The sequence below is a fragment of the Perissodus microlepis genome, chromosome 11 (assembly GCF_051167445.1).
Source record: "Perissodus microlepis isolate ML-2025 ecotype Zambia chromosome 11, ASM5116744v1, whole genome shotgun sequence".
NCBI classification, from domain to species: Eukaryota; Metazoa; Chordata; class Actinopteri; order Cichliformes; family Cichlidae; genus Perissodus; species Perissodus microlepis.
The window spans coordinates 29,941,662-29,960,570 of NC_140471.1; the positions used below are offsets into that span (position 1 = coordinate 29,941,662).

The 18,909-nt window shown below is 39.9% G+C and overlaps 1 protein-coding gene across 4 annotated transcripts in view; it reads right to left on the reverse strand.

Moving 5' to 3' along the window:
- Positions 1–787: 787 nt before the first annotated feature.
- bbs9 (Bardet-Biedl syndrome 9) overlaps positions 788–18,909 on the reverse strand; it is a 180,554-nt gene continuing 162,432 nt past the window's right edge. For all 4 annotated transcript variants that reach the window (XM_084944024.1, XM_084944021.1, XM_084944022.1 and 1 more), the window contains one exon: positions 788–3,470. In XM_084944024.1, coding sequence (XP_084800150.1) covers positions 3,142–3,470 — 329 coding nt within the window. In that variant the 3' untranslated portion in view covers positions 788–3,141. The remainder of the gene's footprint in view (positions 3,471–18,909) is intronic.

An 18,909-nucleotide genomic window follows, 5' to 3' on the forward strand; every position in this document is an offset into this window, starting at 1 on the left:
TTGCAGCTGCTCCAGTCCCTTGATTGAGGAGCCAAGAAGTGGAAAAGGGGCGTAGCGAGCTTTAAAGGAAGACTGCAAATTGGTTCATTCCATAACTCGGGTCCATGGGGGGGAATTGGAGTTCATTATGTTAGGTTTAGTTAGGTTTTGTGTGTTTTATCCCTCTGTGTTTTTGTGGGCTGATCAGCCGCTATTTAAGTTTCCCCTTTGTCTCAATAAGTTAGGTCAGTTTGTTTGAGTTATCAGTATTGTTGTCAACTTTGAGTAGAGTTCTGTTATTTTGACCTCTTTTATGGGCCCAAGATTTTGATTCTTTTTGCATGATTTAACCAATTATGTTTTCCTTCGCTGCTCGGTCCATCACAGATAGTTAGCATCTTCCTCTGCCTTTTGGGTGCTACTGCAGCTGCCTTTAACGGTGCAAAATGTTTCATCTACATTGTTGTGTTTGTTGGGGAGAAAATTTAAAAATATGCAGTACAGCACTTCAGAGTCATACTGCTAGTGATCGCAGATTTATGTAAATTCGACAAGCTGAACGCATTCTGTACTGTACAGGAGACATGGCATGGAGGAGACTGATTGACAGTGGTCTACAGCCAATGAGAACGCAGAACACAATGCGCTGTAAAAAGAAAAGAAAAAAAGCATGCAAAATTGCACACAAAAAAATCCGCGAAACAGCAAGAACACGAAAGGTGAACGGCATAATAGGGAGGGAGCACTGTAGACGGAAATCACACCACATGTATAAACATTAAAAATTCACCAAACACAATTACAGCACTACCTTTGATAACTTACAGCTGACTACTTTTATTAGTAAACATTCATAAACATGGTTTATTTCATTCACATCGTTGGTGATCTTGCACCTGCTGCAGACTAATGACAAAGTCGTGACTTATTCTGGAGTACAGAAACTTTCTTTTTTAAATGAACTGTGGCTACAAAAAGCAACCTCGGAATGAGAGCTTGGTAAATCTGCACCACTAATACAACGATTACAAAACCTAATGTACATTATAAACATTCAAGGTATTCAAAAACATTGACATGTAGTACCCTGTGTCCACTGGGAACCCTTTATAACAGCACAAACTTAACCTAATTGTCCTTCTTGACAAGGATGAGCTGATGCTGGTTTCGGCTGATCTGTTTTTACCTCTGCTCAAAGTTTACATTTTAAAATATTTACATACAAAAATAAGATATACACCCATACTATGTTATTTTTTGATCAGATCAGTCAGCAGTAGCCGTACGCACTGCTGCAAACAGGGACTCTGTTACACAGTACAAACTAAATATAAATTTCCCAGCAGACAGAAGGGCTGAAACTAAACATAAAGACATGATGCTTACAGTTGACTTGTAGAGGAGTGCAGAGCCGCTGGGATTGCTGCTGGCACAGAACATATGGCTGAAGTCTATAAGCTTCAATTCTGACTTAAGTATAGCTCAAAGCTATTAAATTTATGTGTTTTAAGTGGATTTGTATGAGTGAGTGTGTCCAAAATTATATATTACAATATAATATCACATATTTGTTTTATAAATCTCTAAACCAGGGACGCAACTATATGTTTTAACAAGTAGTGATTGTTTCATCTGGGGAAAAAAACTCAGTGAACGGCTTTTTGGTTTATATTCAACTGTCCAGACAGATTCGCATCTCCACCCTTCAAGCTCAGTGTTGCACATACAGTATGCTGTAAATTTGATCAGCCAGTATAGACATTTAAATTCTAAGCTAACCAATAAACTCACCAGTCTGTACATGCCAGTTCCAGTATGATAAACTCACCAAAGAGCCTCTGTAATTATCTTATTTTGCGTCTTTTTATGAGGACTGGCTAACTCTATTTATATTGTATATTCTTTTCAAACGTCCCTCTCCTGGTGCCTAAATAATGCATACTTTTTGACTCGATAATTCAAAAATATTTGAACATGGTTGCATTTGTGGTGTTTAGAGTAAAGAGAAGATGTTTCTGACTATGAAATGTAAAGGGATCTATGCGCTTAGACAGAAGTGCTGTCGGACATCTTTGGAAACCCCTCCGCACTCACACACACACATCTACTTTACAAAGACAAGACACGACCCAAAGTAAGACAATATGCAGTGTTGCTCTACTGTAAATGAACTAACTCCTTGACATCATTTAGTACAGTGCAGTAAGACATTTCTTGCTCTGGTGCAAACATCTTGCGATAACATTGCTGTACGCAGCTGTTAAAACCAGCCTGCCCTTCACAATGTTCCTGACTATTTAAGGATGAGCAGAAAAGGCTGGAGTATTAAACTGGCCGTGTAGACTCTGGACTGCCACGCCGCTTTTTCAGGAAACACCCTTTTGGTTTCCATCATACAAAAACAGTCTCAGGTTCGACCCCGCAGCAACAATTATGTGTCCATCAGCCACCGCATGTCCTTGAGTATCCCAGCTTTAAAAAAATAAAACCCCAGGTCGGAGGGGGTGGCGACGGAACCAAATGTAGGATGTGGCCTTGATTTACCCGGAAGCAGCAGGATGGCTGAACGCCTCAGGCGGTTTATTCTTAGTGGACAGACGGGGGAGGCTCAGGCAAGGCCTGGTGCCATGCGAGGGGGCGACAAGGCGGGTGCGACGTCACAGCCAGAAGTAAGCGTGGGCCGGGGCGTGGTTGGGGATTAGGGAGGTACTGGGCTGTGGGTTCAATTGCTGCTGAGGCGGAAGGAGAAAGTCAGCAAAATGTCTGAGAGGAGGACAACTTTGCCTTCCTCCTCACTCTCCGTGGGTACAGTAAAACTACTGGATGTGGTGGATAAGCAGAGTGTGTGTGTGTGTGTGTGTTTTTGAGATCAGCTATTACTAGAACATGTAAATATCCCAATAGGAGGAAACTGTTTTGCTGCTAAGACATGTGACCTTGACCGAGTCAATTTACTGTATTTATTGTGTATACTGAATATAAATGTGTATTTGTGTCCGATTGAATTACATGGCTTTGTATATGTTTAAATGTGAACTGTATATAAACACATGTATATTTATAGGTACGAGCCCCCAGATGTGCATATTGTATCTGTATATGCTGTTTAGACATGTTTTGTTTCTGTATGTGTGTGCATATTATGTTATCGCTCTGTTTCTATTAACCCTCCGCAGCCTCTGGCTCCTTCTTCTTCTCTTTCACTTTAACTGATGATCTCCTGGACACTTTTTTGTCTCCTGCCTCCTTCCCTTCCTTCTCTTTTTCCTTCTCCTTCTTCTCCTTTGATGACTCCTTCTTCTCCTTGGAAGAAGATGATTCCTTCTTGGACTCCTTCTTTGCCTCCTCTTTGGGCTCTTTAGTTGACTCCTTTTTGGATTCCTTCTTCTCCTTGGATGACTCCTTCTTCTCCTTTTTTGTCTCCTTGATCGGGTCTTCTTCTTTTACGCTCGCCTCTGATGGTTCCTTGGACACCTCTTTCTTCTCTTTTTCTAGAGAAGAAAATAAAAAATAGGTAAATTTCCTTACATATGATTTAATATCTCTACCTCTTTATTCAAAAACATTACATTTATCACATTCAGTCTCAGGTCAGTGATGCCGAAGTTGAGAGTGACAAGGGAAGCCTGGGAAGAGCTGTAGAAGCCTGCTGTCACCATGACCCAAGCGTCAGAGAAGGGTAATAAAAAAGATGGCTAGAGGTTTGGTCTGAAAGATCAGAAGAAGCTTGATTTGACTCTTAGGTCCAAAAAGTCTTAATTAATAACTAAATTGAATTGTCACTTATTTATTCTCACTTCAACTAACTCATGAAGGCCAATCTTGGCATCATAGCAAGTTTAAACCCTTGATTTTAGGCAAGAAGGCAGCTCTTTCCATCCTCACTTTTGAATTAAGATCGAAAAACAGTCCCAAATCCATCCATGTGGCTGCAGTTAACAAGGGGCCTGCAGCCAGAGGAATTAAACTGCAGGCACAGTTGTTTAAGATTGTTAAATTATTAAATGCAATGAATGAGACGGATTAGAAATAAAACAGAAGACGAGCAAAAGTAGTAATTGTATTATTTTGCAAAACCATGTCGATATAAGTGCAACTATTAGTTGCACTTATATTGTTAGAAAAATCCTAAAACCCTTGATGTTTTAGTGGGTATAAGGAACCCCCAAAATAATGACATAATGGTACTAGACAGCATTAATGTGAAAAAAAAACCATCCAGCATTTATCATTTTAAATACCAGTTCAGTCAAACACTCAGTGTAGCTATTACAATAATATGGGGTTATGCTGATGTTGCTTTAAGATGATGATGCTAATGCTATAAAACAAAGATGAGATCAGACTGGCAGCGGATCCGTGCCAGGAAAAATATGAAAATAAAAATTATAAAGTGAATCTGTGACCACAAAGTTGTGGAGAGGACTGACTGGAGCAGCTTTCCCACAGGTGGTGGCCTAGATGCAGTTTTGTTGTTTACAAACTGCAAAGAGAATAAAGAAGAAGAAGGGATTTAGCCATGTAGACACACGCAAAGACAATGGTGCTGTTCAAAATGTTAATGGGCCACAGATTCTCTTAAAATACAACTTTAGATGGGTTGTATTTTAAGTCCATTAGGAGTAAGAATGAGGATTAACTAACGTTTACCCAATCAGCCTGTGTTTTAACAGAGTGATGCAAATACACTGCAACTCCCACGGGTCTTTAAAATTAAGACAAATTGACTGACAACAGCACCTGCTGCATGACAAAGGACCCCCACTTAACTAGAGTCAAGGGTGGGCCCTTGCAACCACACAGACACTCACACACATGCACACACACACTCTGCAGTGCTGCCTTCGCTGGATTGGCTTTCTGATAAGGTGATAACGGTACGGGCGTCTGCCAACAAAGAGACACGCTTCTTATCTCCATGAGAATGGAGAGGGTTTTTCAGACTGGAGACTACAGCCTGGTATCTCATGGTGTGTGCGTGCGTATGGAAGCGACAGTACAAGAGCCACCTCTTAGAATATCTACCAGCGTGTACGTGTGTGGATGAATCTGTCTTTGCATGTGGTGGAGACTACAGACTGCTCCCTAATGACTGCGCATGTTCACAGACTCCAGAGAGAAGTTCTAATCAGACAGTCCATCGTCTAGGGCTTAAGAAAGAGAGACTCTGGTAGTATGTGTGTGGGTGTGTGTGTGGCAGATGGGTGTCTGACCTAAGTGTGCTGCAAATAGCTGAAAAGTTTTTACTATATCTTTTTATAAAGTCACACTTTACATCTAAATTAATCCATTAGATCACGCACTGGGCTTTCGGTGTGTGCTAAAACAAATTAATGCAATAAAAAAAGAACTGACTTTGGCTAAAATACCTTAAATCTCTTAGTGACTAGAATCGGTAGTTTAGTGTCTTTTTCATATCTTAAGTATGTTGTTTTGTATATTAGTCAAAAGTGGCATTTTCGCCCCTAATTTCCTTTAATTGCTAAATCTGCTCACACAGGCAAGAAAATTGAAAACACACGTGGATGATAAGACATTAGACGTTATGGTCTGCAGCTCCATTGTTTGAGTTTCAGTTGAACTGTTTAATGGGTGAGACGGTTGATTAAGCCGCTTGTGTTTCTAAGTACACCCACCAACCAGGTCTAATTAGATCCAAAAAAACCACAAAACCCCTTAACTGTGCCGATCCACTTCATGCTCTAACATGCACAAAATCTATCGGCTTCTACAGAACAAGTGAGAACAAATAATTTGGAAGCACAAACAGAGAGAAAGCTGACCGCAAACTGTTCTGCAAAAGAGCAAATTTCCACTTTGGCATGCAAATTCTCCCCCTCCGCCTCTCTCAGTGACCTCAGAAGTTTTATAGTTCAACATGAAAGAAATGCTGGGTGAGGGTGTGTCTCTATCTAAGAACTGCAGCTATAAAGAAATAAAGACCAGAAAGAAAGCACATGCATGTGAAAATAGCAGAAAACATGTACACATCTGTGTTTTTGCAGGTGTGCTACGCCAAAGACACTATGCGCTAATCAATGATTTTCATGTGCATCAACAGCATTGGGGTCTCTGATGGGAGTAATCCTGTAGTGACCACCTAATCCCAACTGGATGGTAACTATCTGGCTAGCATTGCAAACACACTTTCCTCCACATCATTCCTCAGCAGCTGAGCCAACAGATTCCAGTCTGTGCTTGTGTTGCACATGTGCATCTGTATCTCTTATGTGCACATTTTTGGGTCTGAGAGATCATTTCATGTGAATAGAGACTCTCTGCAGACGGCAAGACTGAAGTTGACCTTTAAATGATTTTTTAGCATTTTAATTTTAATGTTTTTAATGAACAAGAAGTTATTCACGAAAAGTTAGATGCATATGACAAATTTCCCATCATTTAGGCAAAGCGTATCTGTGCTTGTATATGAAAGCCAGGAGCTTGTAGAACCACCTTTTGCAGCAGTAATTGGAAAAAAGTCATTTGTGTACGACTTTATCAATCTCTTACATCATGGTGGGATTTTGGACCTTTTTTATAACGCTGCTTCATTTGATTGAGGTCTGCAGATATTCATTTATGCAAATCTCCCTAAGTGTCCTGCCACAGCATTTAAATCATGCTGAGGCCTGAAGTTTGACTAAAAACGTCAAAGAATCAAGCAACATGTTGATTTTTTTTCCAGCCATTCTGTTGTAGATTTGGTGGGATCACTGTCCTATGGCATGACCATGGCCATCACATTAAAAAACATTTAAGGTAAGTTGATTTATGTGGGCTGACTTTAACCTTTTATTGGTTTGTAGATGTCACCCTCGCAGTATGGTTCTCCTCTAATCAAATTAATATGAGGACTGAATGGCTTATGTATCATCTAATGGATATATTCTACAAAAGGTCACAATGAAAAATTAATTTAATTAAAATCCTTGTAAGATTTGAGAATAAAGGTCATCACCAACATAAGAAAAACCACTTGAAAAAAATGTTTTACAAAAAATGTTTGGTTTTTCTCTAGATGAATAAAGGCTACAAAAGACAAAATGTCAGTACAAATGGTTTGACCATTAACAGGAAATTAAGTTCAACCTGAAACTAAGCCTAGTAGCACCCAAGTCTTAAACCTGGGTCAAACATCTCTGTTTGATGTCAGAGTTCACAATTTAACCCAATATTGTCCGTTCAGATTAACACTGATGGTAAATCTGTGGCTACAGATGAAGTCAGAACGCACGCAAACAATCATCATGTGAGGCATGGGTCAAACCCTGATATGTTTGGTGTCAAAGGTCCACAGTCCTTACCTCTTAGGTTTGTTTTCACAGTGCAAATAGGTAATACATGTGAATTACAAAAAGGGGGGGGGGGGGGGGCACCCAACAATTTAACGTTTTTCTTTTGTGATTAAAAAGATTAACTTGGCTTCTAGCTTAGCAGAAAGCTGAAGCTTCTTAAGTTGGAAATATCTAGCCAGACAGATTTTATTTTTTGTTCTAGGTATTGAGATGTCTATCATTTTTCACTGTTGTGAAAATTTACCTCGTAGTACGTGAGTGAAGGCATATCTTGGCTACTTCAGGACTAAAACCAAAACTTACTGCATGGATAGAGATAAGCAGGAAGAAAGAAAATGTTCCTTTGTAAACAAATTCGGCTTCTAACAATCATGTAAAATGGGAAACCTGTTATCTGTGAAAGAATTAGGACACTTCAACTTCTTTTGACAAAAACAAATTCAAAATTCAGTTTGTGTTTATCTTTCTTTCTTTCTTTCTTTTTTTAAAGTGCAGGTCAGATACAGTAAGTCTAAGTTGGGAAGATGAAAGATAAAACTTTCCAAATGACCCAAAACAAATCTTCTGCAGTTCTGTGGTGCACTTTGTTGTTACTTCTGAAACACCTCGTGTCCATACAAGCTAACAGCTAATAATGACCAACATACCACTTTATTTTGCTTCTGTTATAGTTTTGTGGTGCTGAATGGACAGTTCCCTAAAAATGATTTTGCATGCATCTTACAGTTTACTCCTGTTATCATGTATGCTTCACTGTCACAACACTTTTTTCATTAAAGTTCGACTATAATAGATTTAGTGCTGTTAGTTTTTTACTTTGTTCATCTGCCATCTTGAATCACATCTTGAATTTTAAAGCGTGGTTTCAGTTTTCTGATGCCAGTGTTTTTGAGTCTCATTTCCGTATTCACAAAAAAGCAGGTCTTACAAAAATGTTAATGAACAGGAAGTCATAGTCAGTATGAGTTGTGACAGCAACGACAGAGGATACTTTCATGTAATCTGAAGCATAAAACTTCTTTGTAACACTTTAAAAATAGAGCAAGCAAATCTGTGGAAACCTTCCAGGCATTTGTATGTCAAAACAATTTCTCAGCTCTCATGAAAACCACCATCCTGTCTTAGGTTTTCATTTGTACTCTCAAAGCAGGAAATAAAAGTGTGTGTAAAGCCAGATCCTCGCGGGAGCAGTAGCAAGGAGTTGATAAACATTGACGTTGTAAGACAAGAAGTCAGCTCCCCTCCTCTGTGGAAACCTAAAGGGGTCAGGTCACATCTTGTCAGTCTGCTACTTCAACAAACTAACAAAGTGGAAGTGTGCAGACTAAACAATGAAGAAACGTGTACTCTACATCACTCATAGCCACGAGGATCGAAGTGACGTTAAACCCTTTTTGCATGGGACACGAGCTACCTGGAAAGCCTGGTGGTTTTTGTCAGAACTTAAACAGGCACAGCCTTTTTTTAACCCCATGTGAATCTGCTACAGCTGTGTCTGGATGGGACCTGTTTGGCAGGAAACCAGGGGTAATATATTTCTTGTATTGCACATCATTGGTTAGACTGAATGGTCATTAGGGGAAAAAAATCTATTTTAATAGTATTCTACCAAATTACTGAGGAGGTGTTTCATTTTAGAGAACACACTTTTCTGCAAGAAAAAAAAGAAATAATGCAGAAACTAGGTTCCTTAATGACATGATTGCCTTTGTGTGGTTTTTTTAGTAGGTCCTATGTAACTAAGTTATGCAGTGGCGCGTCCCCTCCAACCCTAGTTTGGGTTTCCATATTTCCAAATTCATTTTAGAACATCTTAATTTGAACAAAGACTGTTTATTGGTCCATTGTGGTAACTTAACCTCGGCTGCATGATTATTCTTGTGTCATGAAATCATTTTTTTGTACACATATTACTCAGATTTGGGTTTGTGGTTGCCAGTTTAAATCCCATGATAAACTGTGGATGGGAAAACTGAATGAGCAATACTCTGTGAACACCCAGCTGCTGCAGGGAAGCTGCTGGATGGTACAGGGCAGCTTTCAGTGCTCTACACAGCTGGTATAGAACAGGAAGGTGAACTTTTTTTGGAATATAAAGTCATTTTCTTTAGTGTCTTTTCTTAGCCTCTTCATTCTTTAAAACCAAAGTAAAAGATCGTTAGTGGATTTATTAAAGACAAAAAAAGGACGAAAATGTTAAATGTATGGCTAGCACAGAAAGATCAGTAATGGGTTTAAATCATCTGCATAGGTGTTTAATAGTGTGGAAAACTACACTGTACACATGATGTCACTAGTGTTAGTATGTTTTGTCCTTCATAAGCAACAGCAAATTTGACAAAAGGGTCACCACTGCACACACTGTAAGCAGTTTTGAGCTTGAGTGTACACAGAAGTTATAGGTCCCTTTTTGTGGGAACCGGGTTGTAGGATTGTGCTTGCTAAAACTAAAGTGCCTTGACTACCCTGCCTAACGAGGTTCTGAATGACACTGCTTTCTGTACATTAATGTGCTTCACCACCGGAGTTTAGAATGCAACACTTGTTTGTTCCTCACAGAACAAAAACAAAAACCACAGCAACAAAAGTCAGTGTGTTGATTAGATAAGGGGAGTGACGCTATCTACACCATGTTCAAAGCCCACATGTTCTGCCTGGCTTCACATGTTAGCGACGGATCACGACTCTGCATTCATCTGCAGGCAGCCGTAGTCAAAATAGAGGAGGCCGCACAGATCGCCCGCATCCCGACCCCGTCAGCATGTAGGACAGTGCAGCAGAAACCTGCTGATTTACAGAATCCACTCTGCAGAGTGTGTACGAAAGAGAGGGCCAAGTACTGACTGATTGGATCTGTGGTGGAGTGTGTGTCTACAAGTGTGCATTTGTAAGTGTGTATGCCTACTCATATGTGCCCGTGTGTGTGCGCGTTTGCACCTTCCAGACAAGGCGGTAGAATGGGACACAACAGGATTATGTGAAGTTGAAAAACAAAGCTGTGTGGTCGGTATTGTGGGGAAACGATAGTGTGAGACACGAGAAATGTGACACATATAAGACAGAAAAAGACAGAAAAATCATTTAAAAATATTATTCACAAGCCAGAACATACAAAAACACTAAACACTCTAAACAGATTTACTGACTTACACACGGTGCACTAATTTATTTCCTCTTTAGAGGGTTAAAACTTTGCTTTTCCTTATTTTCTTTTGTATGTTTCCGTCTGTGCATGTATCTCCTCTGAGGCAAATGGTCAGGATTCAGATTGCTCTAGACCCTCAATTTCAAGGTAACTTTCTCTACTTTTGCATCATAAAGTGTGAATATTGTTAATATACTGCTCTGCTTGTGAGCACATAAGCCCCTCCCACCAGCTGTCCAAACCTTTTGTTTAATGAGGGTCAGCCAATAAGACGAAAGTTTACTTAAAAAATTGTATATTACAGACATTGGTTAAAATGAGGGGATTCACCAACATCCAGTATGAGAAAAGCAGCATCATGTAAACTACTTTGGTCAGAATCAGCTTCATTTTATGATTTCAACATAATTTTTCTACTGGAGAGACAAAAAGCAGACTAAGAGCAATGAAAAGTCAGCGAGAGAGAGAGGAGTTTGACAGCAGCTGGACAGGCAGTGTTTAATACTATTCTTGGTGTGGAATGTGCTGTTGAAGCACAACAGGCCTTTCCATTGGTGGGTGTATGTGTGTATTTGCAGACCACTGACAGCTCAGCTAAGACTGAGCCATACACTACACCTCCCATGGAGCACTACACACACAAACACAAAATGTCTTTGCAAGAAAAAAAAAAAGAACACATATTTATGAGAAACTGGTCATTTATACACGGGCACAGACCGGCTATTACTGTAGACCGTTAGTCACGTGATGATGGAGGATGTCTTCACCAAATGATATTGCTATAAATATTCCTCAAACAGACAAAGGAGTAGTGAACCTGTGTTTAAAATCTCAATCCCTATAAATCAGTGATTGTCCAGTGATTGCATTGCACTCTCAACCTCTTGGCAACCACTTTCTATCACAACGCAGTTTCACAGGTCACCAGGTGGGAGGCAATTTGTTTCCACTTGCAGTCTGACTTACAACCAGTTGCAGACAGATTGGTGAAGGTTTGCAAATAATCACTGCCTAATTTATAAACACAGACAGACTGTCAACACATTACAGTTGATCTGAGTTAGTCTGCACCAATGACTGTATAAAACATGGACGACGCGACAGCTCCCCAAAAATGAAGCCAAAACGTCTCTATCGCCCCCTGGTGTCTGGCTGCAGTATAGGTCATAAACCCCGCCTCCTCCATGTTAGCGGATGGGACTGGGGTCAGACTAAAATAAATTTATTCTCCTTAGATAATTTTTTTCCAAAGATTCTTTCTTTTGTTATCAATAGTTCTCATCACGCTGATTGATGTCCAAGGGGTCTCCTCTCCCATAAGTTTGATTCTAATTCCTACCGCGGTGATGTTAAATTGGGGTGAAACGTCATCATAACAGCTTTGACTGGCAGCTGCAGTCACGGAGAAACTTGCGTATCTCTGTTCGGGAATAGCAGATAGAGCGTAGGCTCTGAGAGGAGGGCCAGCGTTTACGCTACGAAAACACGACCGACTGTTTTAACCTGACAGCCTGAGGTGTTCTTCAGTAAACTGGACTACCCGACAGAAGGACCCGAGGCCCTGCTGCACTTTTTCGGTAAGTTAAACGTGTTTGTAAGCTAATCCGTAACTACCGTCCTTAGCTCGGTCCTGAGACCTAGCTAGCTAAGATGAGGACTCGGCTGTCAGGGTTCGTTTAGCTAACCCGTGCAGGTGAATGAATTTACACCGACTAAAGAAATCAAGAGAAACGCTCCGGGCTACTCAGTCACTAATTACTGTTACTGTACTTTTATTACAAGTATTATACTGTAAAAGCAACAGGCTGCATCCTGCTTCAGCTCCTGTGCAGAGCTGAATATTAAATATGTGCAAACAACAGCATGTTTTCAGTCTCTTGCCACATCTGTAAAGACAATAACTTAAAAAAAAAAAAGAAAGAAAAAAGCTTGTACCTTGTAGCTCCTCATTAATCAGGAACTATGGATTAAAGTACTGTAGTGTACTGTAATACTGAAAAAATGTAAGAGAAGAACATCAGATCCTGAGTGTGTGAGGACAGAAGAATCAGCTTTATTTCAATTTTGAGGGATAAAATTTATATTTGAGTTCGATGGTTCTGTTCTCTTTGTGATTACAGGAGCTGCCCTCAGATTCAGACCTCAGCACCACCCAGTGACAGCAGACAGATCATCCAACATGTTCACATGTTAACTGCAAAATGAACTGATGAAAACAGTACAAAGGTTAACGTACCACATGTGCTGCAGTGAAAGCTGCAGCTGTTTTATTGATAAAGTTAAAGACAAAAAACCAAAAGGATTAATCACTCATGTAACTGTGTCACTATATATCAGCATTAACAGGACCTCAGTTTGGTGTTTCAGAAAGCTGCTGATCTCAGACCTGCACAGCTTCCGTTTTAAACACTTGATGTACTCAGCTGCATGAAGAGCACGCTTGAGTTTCTCTAACACAATTAAATAAAACCTGATGAAGGTCAAAGGTCGTCACTTGTATGTTGAACTACAAACAGTTTTTTGCAGATAGTGTGTTATTTACCATAAAGTGATGCAGAGTTATTCATACCAGAGTAACCAGAGAGGATCATATATTTTTAAATACATAACTTTCTACAGGACTGAATATAATATCTTTATGTAAAAGTCCAGAGCCTCTGGGGAGTATCCGAGTATTTATAACATTACACAAACCAAAGGTCTCCATCACAGTGTTCATGAAATGCTGGGTTTATCCATTTTCTGGGGCGGGCCTACAGAGGAGTGCTGAAGATTTCCCTGTGAGGGAGCTGCTGGTGAAGATCATGAGTCCTGCTTGATCAATGCGATGAGCTTCAGTGTTCCTGGTGTTTCTTAAATGATGCCTCTTTCAGTGGGTCAACAGAACTTCTGGCACAGGACAGCTGTGATGAAAGAAAGGGAAGAAGTTTCTCCAAACCTCTGGACCCAGAAACCCAGCTTGGTCCTGATGGTCTCCCTCACTAGTTTCTCTCCAGGTTGAATGTAGCTGTTATACATAATATGGATTATTATTAAATGAAAAGAACACATTAGACTACACTACTGAAACCTTCTGCTGCTGTTTTTAAAGTTTCCATGTTACCAGGCTGTAGACTAGAGATTTAAACCGTTTTAGATCCATTACACTCAGTCTTAAATGTTAAAATCTCAAAGGACAGCATTATATTTTTGATATTAACAGTAACTCTGGGCCTCTGTAGAGTGTGCAGGTGATCTCATCGCTGTCTAAAAATGGATAAAAAAAAAACATAAGAAGTGCTGAATCCTTCAATAACACAGACTATTAGAGTAACAGGTGTGTAGCATCGCTAACTAGCTAGCAACAAGCCTCCAACACAGTGCGTATGCTAGCGGCTAATCTAGCAAACGAATTAACAACAGAGCGATTTTAGAACTATAAGATGATAAGCTGTGTGTCTTTTCTTATAACAGTGACATGGTTGTATTTACCTTAATTAAACGAGTCGTCAGTCGCAGTAAACCAGCAAAAAACTCGAGCCACTGGTGCTACGTAAAAAGTGTAGGGGGCGTGTTTGCGGTCACGTCCAGCGGGTGTGTGGGCGGGAGTGTTACATAGTCGCTCCACCTCAAGTCACTACTGCGCAGACTCTGGCTCCAAATTTGCAAGATGGCAGCCTCCACAAGCGGGATATTTTGGCTTCATTTTTGCACAATGGGAGGAGGCGGTGTCGCGTTGTCCATCTTTTATACAGTCATTGGTCTGCACCAATGAAGCCAACTCACATGCACTGCTTCTCTTTGTAGTAGTTGACTTGACTCAACTGGTTGTATTCTGGTTATTTTCCATATAAGAAAAGTTGCAGAGTGCCTATGTCATCTTACAGTTGTTGATGAGGATTATTAACCAGGCAACCGGTGGGATTTAAAATACTATTGTTACTTTAAATTTGGGCATTTGCTATAGCAATGGACACATATGTTGTCAGATAGGTCACACAAACTAGTTTCAAGATTTGACTCAGTGCAAAAATGTGTTATTCTGACCAGCATAAACCACCTAAGCTACTTTAACTTTTCTACTTTATTTATTTGCACATCAGTTAAGGATTTAGACCCTCACAGCTTTTATTAATATGGAATTAGTACATTTGTTACTGAGCAAAAAACAGAGCAGAGGGGAGATGGGAGTTAAAGAAAACTGGAAAAGAAAGGGAAATGCTGAGGTCTGTGTAATAACAGTATGAATTAAGGAAGAGACACAGACAGAGAGGAAGATGGTAATTCATGTTTTTAAAATGAGACAATAAAAGAGAAAAAAGAAATGAGAGACAAAGATTTATAGAGCGAGAGAGAGAGAGAGAGCAAGACTGTCTGAGGCTGCTGCTTCCACTGCTTGCTCTCTCTCTCTCTGGGTGTGGTATAGTGGGTGGGTTCATTCCCGTGGTCGGCTAAGATATTTTCTCTCTGCTCAGCTACGCCCTGCCACTAACCAGCATGCAGGCACACACACATCCACACACAAACACACGCATAATGTACAGAAAAATATACAGTGGCCAGGCCGAAGAACCAGTCTTTTGGCCTGATACAAAAGGACATGAAGTTTTCCAAGTCTGGTGGTGACACAAAATCTCTTCCTCTCTGTCCCTCGCATACACGGACTGATTCGTACAAACGCACAGATGCACACATACACGCCTCCGTCAACTTCCTCGGCACTCTCTGCACTCTGCCTTAAATACAGCCAACCACATCAGAAAGGGCATTTACAAAACTGGTTAACTTAAACACACACACACACACACACACACGCATGCACGCATACACACATAAGCTCAGTTTGCAACACATCTTGTATGAACATATGTCACGACCCACACACATAAGCATGATGACAATTTGCATATGTGAACACAAACACTCCAAAAACATAGGATGCAAAATCTAGTGTTTGTATGTGTTGGCTTTGATGTTTTGTTCTGCCCATTGTTCTGCTCTGAGACACAACAGTTCATCCCTGAAGAGTGTTTGAACACCCACACACACAAATACCCGCATGCACAGTATATATAAGGTGGATACCATCTACACACACAGTCAGCTCACAAAAATAGCGCCACAAGAACTTGTTTAGTTCGTTTTTGCATGTGAAACAAAGAGAAACAACCTAAATCATTTTACACTTTATTTTCATATTCATACCACCCTACTTCTGTCAAACTTTATCAACTCTACACTTGCACAAAGATTTTCAAGGTAACTGGAGATCATGCCAAAGTCCTGTGGATCTCTTTGCAATGATGTGTATAATGAATGGATTGCATTGAGATCAGGACTTCTTTCTGTCAGATGTCCCTCTTAAAGTATTGCATAGACATGTGTACCTAAAATTACACACAGTTCTAGACTGATATCAACCAGAGGTGTCAACTCCGTACACACTGTTTCCATCTGCAGTCTAACATTGACTCTACCTAAATTGATTTCCAGTGGGTGTGATTTTCCAGTCACTAGAGACCAACATATCCACCCAAATTTCATCATTTCAAATAAACTCGCTTCACCGGGCCTTGAGATTGGAGTGGAGCAAGCTAAAAATGATTCAGGATGTTCCTGCATTTGTTTGTCATTCCTTGGTGTTGCCAAAAACAAGTGAGAACAGGCCATGTTGCACCACATTGCTTGACAACAGCTTGTCAACAGCATTAGTCCTGCCCAGTGTGCTGAATGGCAAATCCTTGGTCTACCATGGCTGCTAGTAGACACTGGAAAGTAGAATAAAGTATCCTTTCAAGTGCTTTACGACAGAATGCTAAAAACATAACAACAAATAGCAACCCAAAAGTAAACCAAAAACCTAAAATATCTTATAAGTGAAAAAAACAAGAGTTCAATAATGTTCAGCGACCTGGTTCCTGACAGAAGATCTAGCAAAAGTGGGAAGAGAACCCAGGGTTTCCATTACCCTAGACACAAGTCTGTCAGTGGCACAAACAAGGATTTCTGTTATTTAAATATTAAGTGAGAGAAAATTGCCTGCTAACCAACATTTAATAGGGTCTAAGAACCTATAAAATATCTGTAACTTGGGTCCTAAAGAGACACACAGCTGAATTAACGTCCTTAAAATGCTCGATATGTGCTAAAAAGGGAGCAGTTATAAACCGTAAGGGCCCAAAACAGAATCTAGTGGCATGCCATAGGCAAGAGAAGCGAGAGACCCGTAGAAAAAGATTGTTGTGTCAGATGTGATGTCTTTGAGCAAAGATGCAGCTAAAATGTTGACAACAGGCGGATTCTTTCACTGAATTTAATGATTTGACCAGATTAGGCAAAGAAACGGGTAAGAAACTTTCAAAATCCTTTCTATAAGCACAGTCCTTTACATTGATACATTCATGCCACTTACGCAGACAAAAATATGCCCAGTGTTCATTTATTAAAAATATAATATGTGCATTTGAAAACAGCCAGTCTGGTCAAGCCCTGTACACTGACAGTTCACACTGTGAATGTAACAGGGCGATGAAACGTGAGCTTTCTTACTATCTGTTCAACCCGGAAACACATAAATAATATGTAGTTACTGAAGAAACCATTAAATTCGTAACCAGAATCTCGCAGGTTTTAGATATTAAATAATTATTTTGTCACTCAGTCTTTCTATTAAGGTTCCAAAGAAAAAGCTGGTATGCAGTGGATAAAGTGATAATCAGGAGTCTTCCTGAATGTATAATTTTAGCAGTGCCCATAGAGGAACAGTGCTCTTGTTATACTGAGATAATATTAAAATTGGTGTATAATGGAACATTTTAAAAAATAATAATTTTTTTAAATCCAGTGGAGAGTGAAGATGACAGGTGACTTCTGTCTTGTACAATCTGTTCTTCTTCATGTCCATGTTTCCAAAAATTGTGCTGCACAGTATCTTTACAGTCCCTCCATTAAGAGATTAAACTGTTTCACAAGGTAATTTTTCCCCAAGTATTTGGCATCAACAGTAAGGCTAAAAGCCAGTTTGATCTGAAACAATAACACTGTATCATAGTGGGTTTTTTTCCATTTGCTGTAAAGCGGTCTGTTGGATTGGATCTATTCTCAACAAGTTTATCCAAGTGGCAGAGATGTTTAATATTACAGATACTAACACTAAAACTTGAATTACAGCTTTGCAGCTGCATGCCTGAACCAGCCAGTCAAGTGGTAGCTTATATCATTTTTTGGTAATGGGAGAAGTTTCCTGAGGCAAATTTTGATTTATGATAGAAATATATCTGAATAAAACTTGAACTAGCTAGATGATTTGTATGGGTTCACGTGGTTTGTGAAGCAATGACGGTATGCTTCAAATAAAAATGTGTGCAACAAACTCTAAAACACGAATGCTTTGCACAAATCATAAAAGGTGCAGCACAGAAGATCTATGGAATCACAATTTCCCCTTCTGTTTCTGAGTTATGGCGAAAACAATTTCTTTTCAGAACATTATGATTATCACATTGAAACTATCCTATTACATTTCTGGGTTATTTTATTTCTCAAGTGCCTGAATCCTTAATTTATGGACAAAAAGGCTTTTTCTCAAGTCACAGTCTTTGACTACTGAATTCTAGAAATGTTATCCTTGAGTTCAAGTTGATGTTTGTGCCAGACATCATAAAATTCCCTCAAGGCATTTCTGAGATATCTCATTCACAGGAATGGGACTGATGGACTGCAGCAATTGGACTTATCTGTGTTTTCTGCTCCCACCTTTGCAGTACTGCCACAACAAGTGATGATAAAGGGAAAGGCACCAAGGATAGGAGCCAAGTTCCCCCTGACAATATATTATCAAAATCCATCATGGCTGCTGCCATCTCTACATCATATCTGACGGGATCATTGTTATTTATTTCAGTATCTCATTCAGTAGTTCTTTGTTTAGTTTTGTTTTTGACAGTCTGTGACATGGGCATGAACCCATTAAGAACCCTTGTATTTCTAATATTTCGCCTCACAGATGTTAAATTTACAGCTTATCCTGCCAGTGCCCCCACACTAACTCTCTCCTGGGTGACAGCATCAGTGAAACTCCCACCATGTGAAATATAAATGGAAAGAGCAGAACCAGCATGGCTGTGACCTTGGCTTCTCTTGAAACAAATTATAAAAATATTTACAGATATTTACAGACCTTTTCATATTTCAGGGCGCTCGGTGTTTTCCTTGTCACTCATGCAAAGCGGAGGGAGGAAGGGGCAACACCCAGGCTGGCTAGCCACAGACAGAGCACCCTGCTGGGGGAAACCCTGCACACAGACACCCTCTTCCTCAACCTCCCAACCAAGCTGAAAGACCCCTGAGGACCTGAGGGACACCACAGTGTATATACAGGTAGACTTTACAACATGTACACAAAACCGCTTGAGTGCCTACAAATTAAATGCTGAAAGAGTCTTTCATACTCACATATTTACGCACAATAAAACGCAGCAATGGAAAAGTATTACACATACACCACGC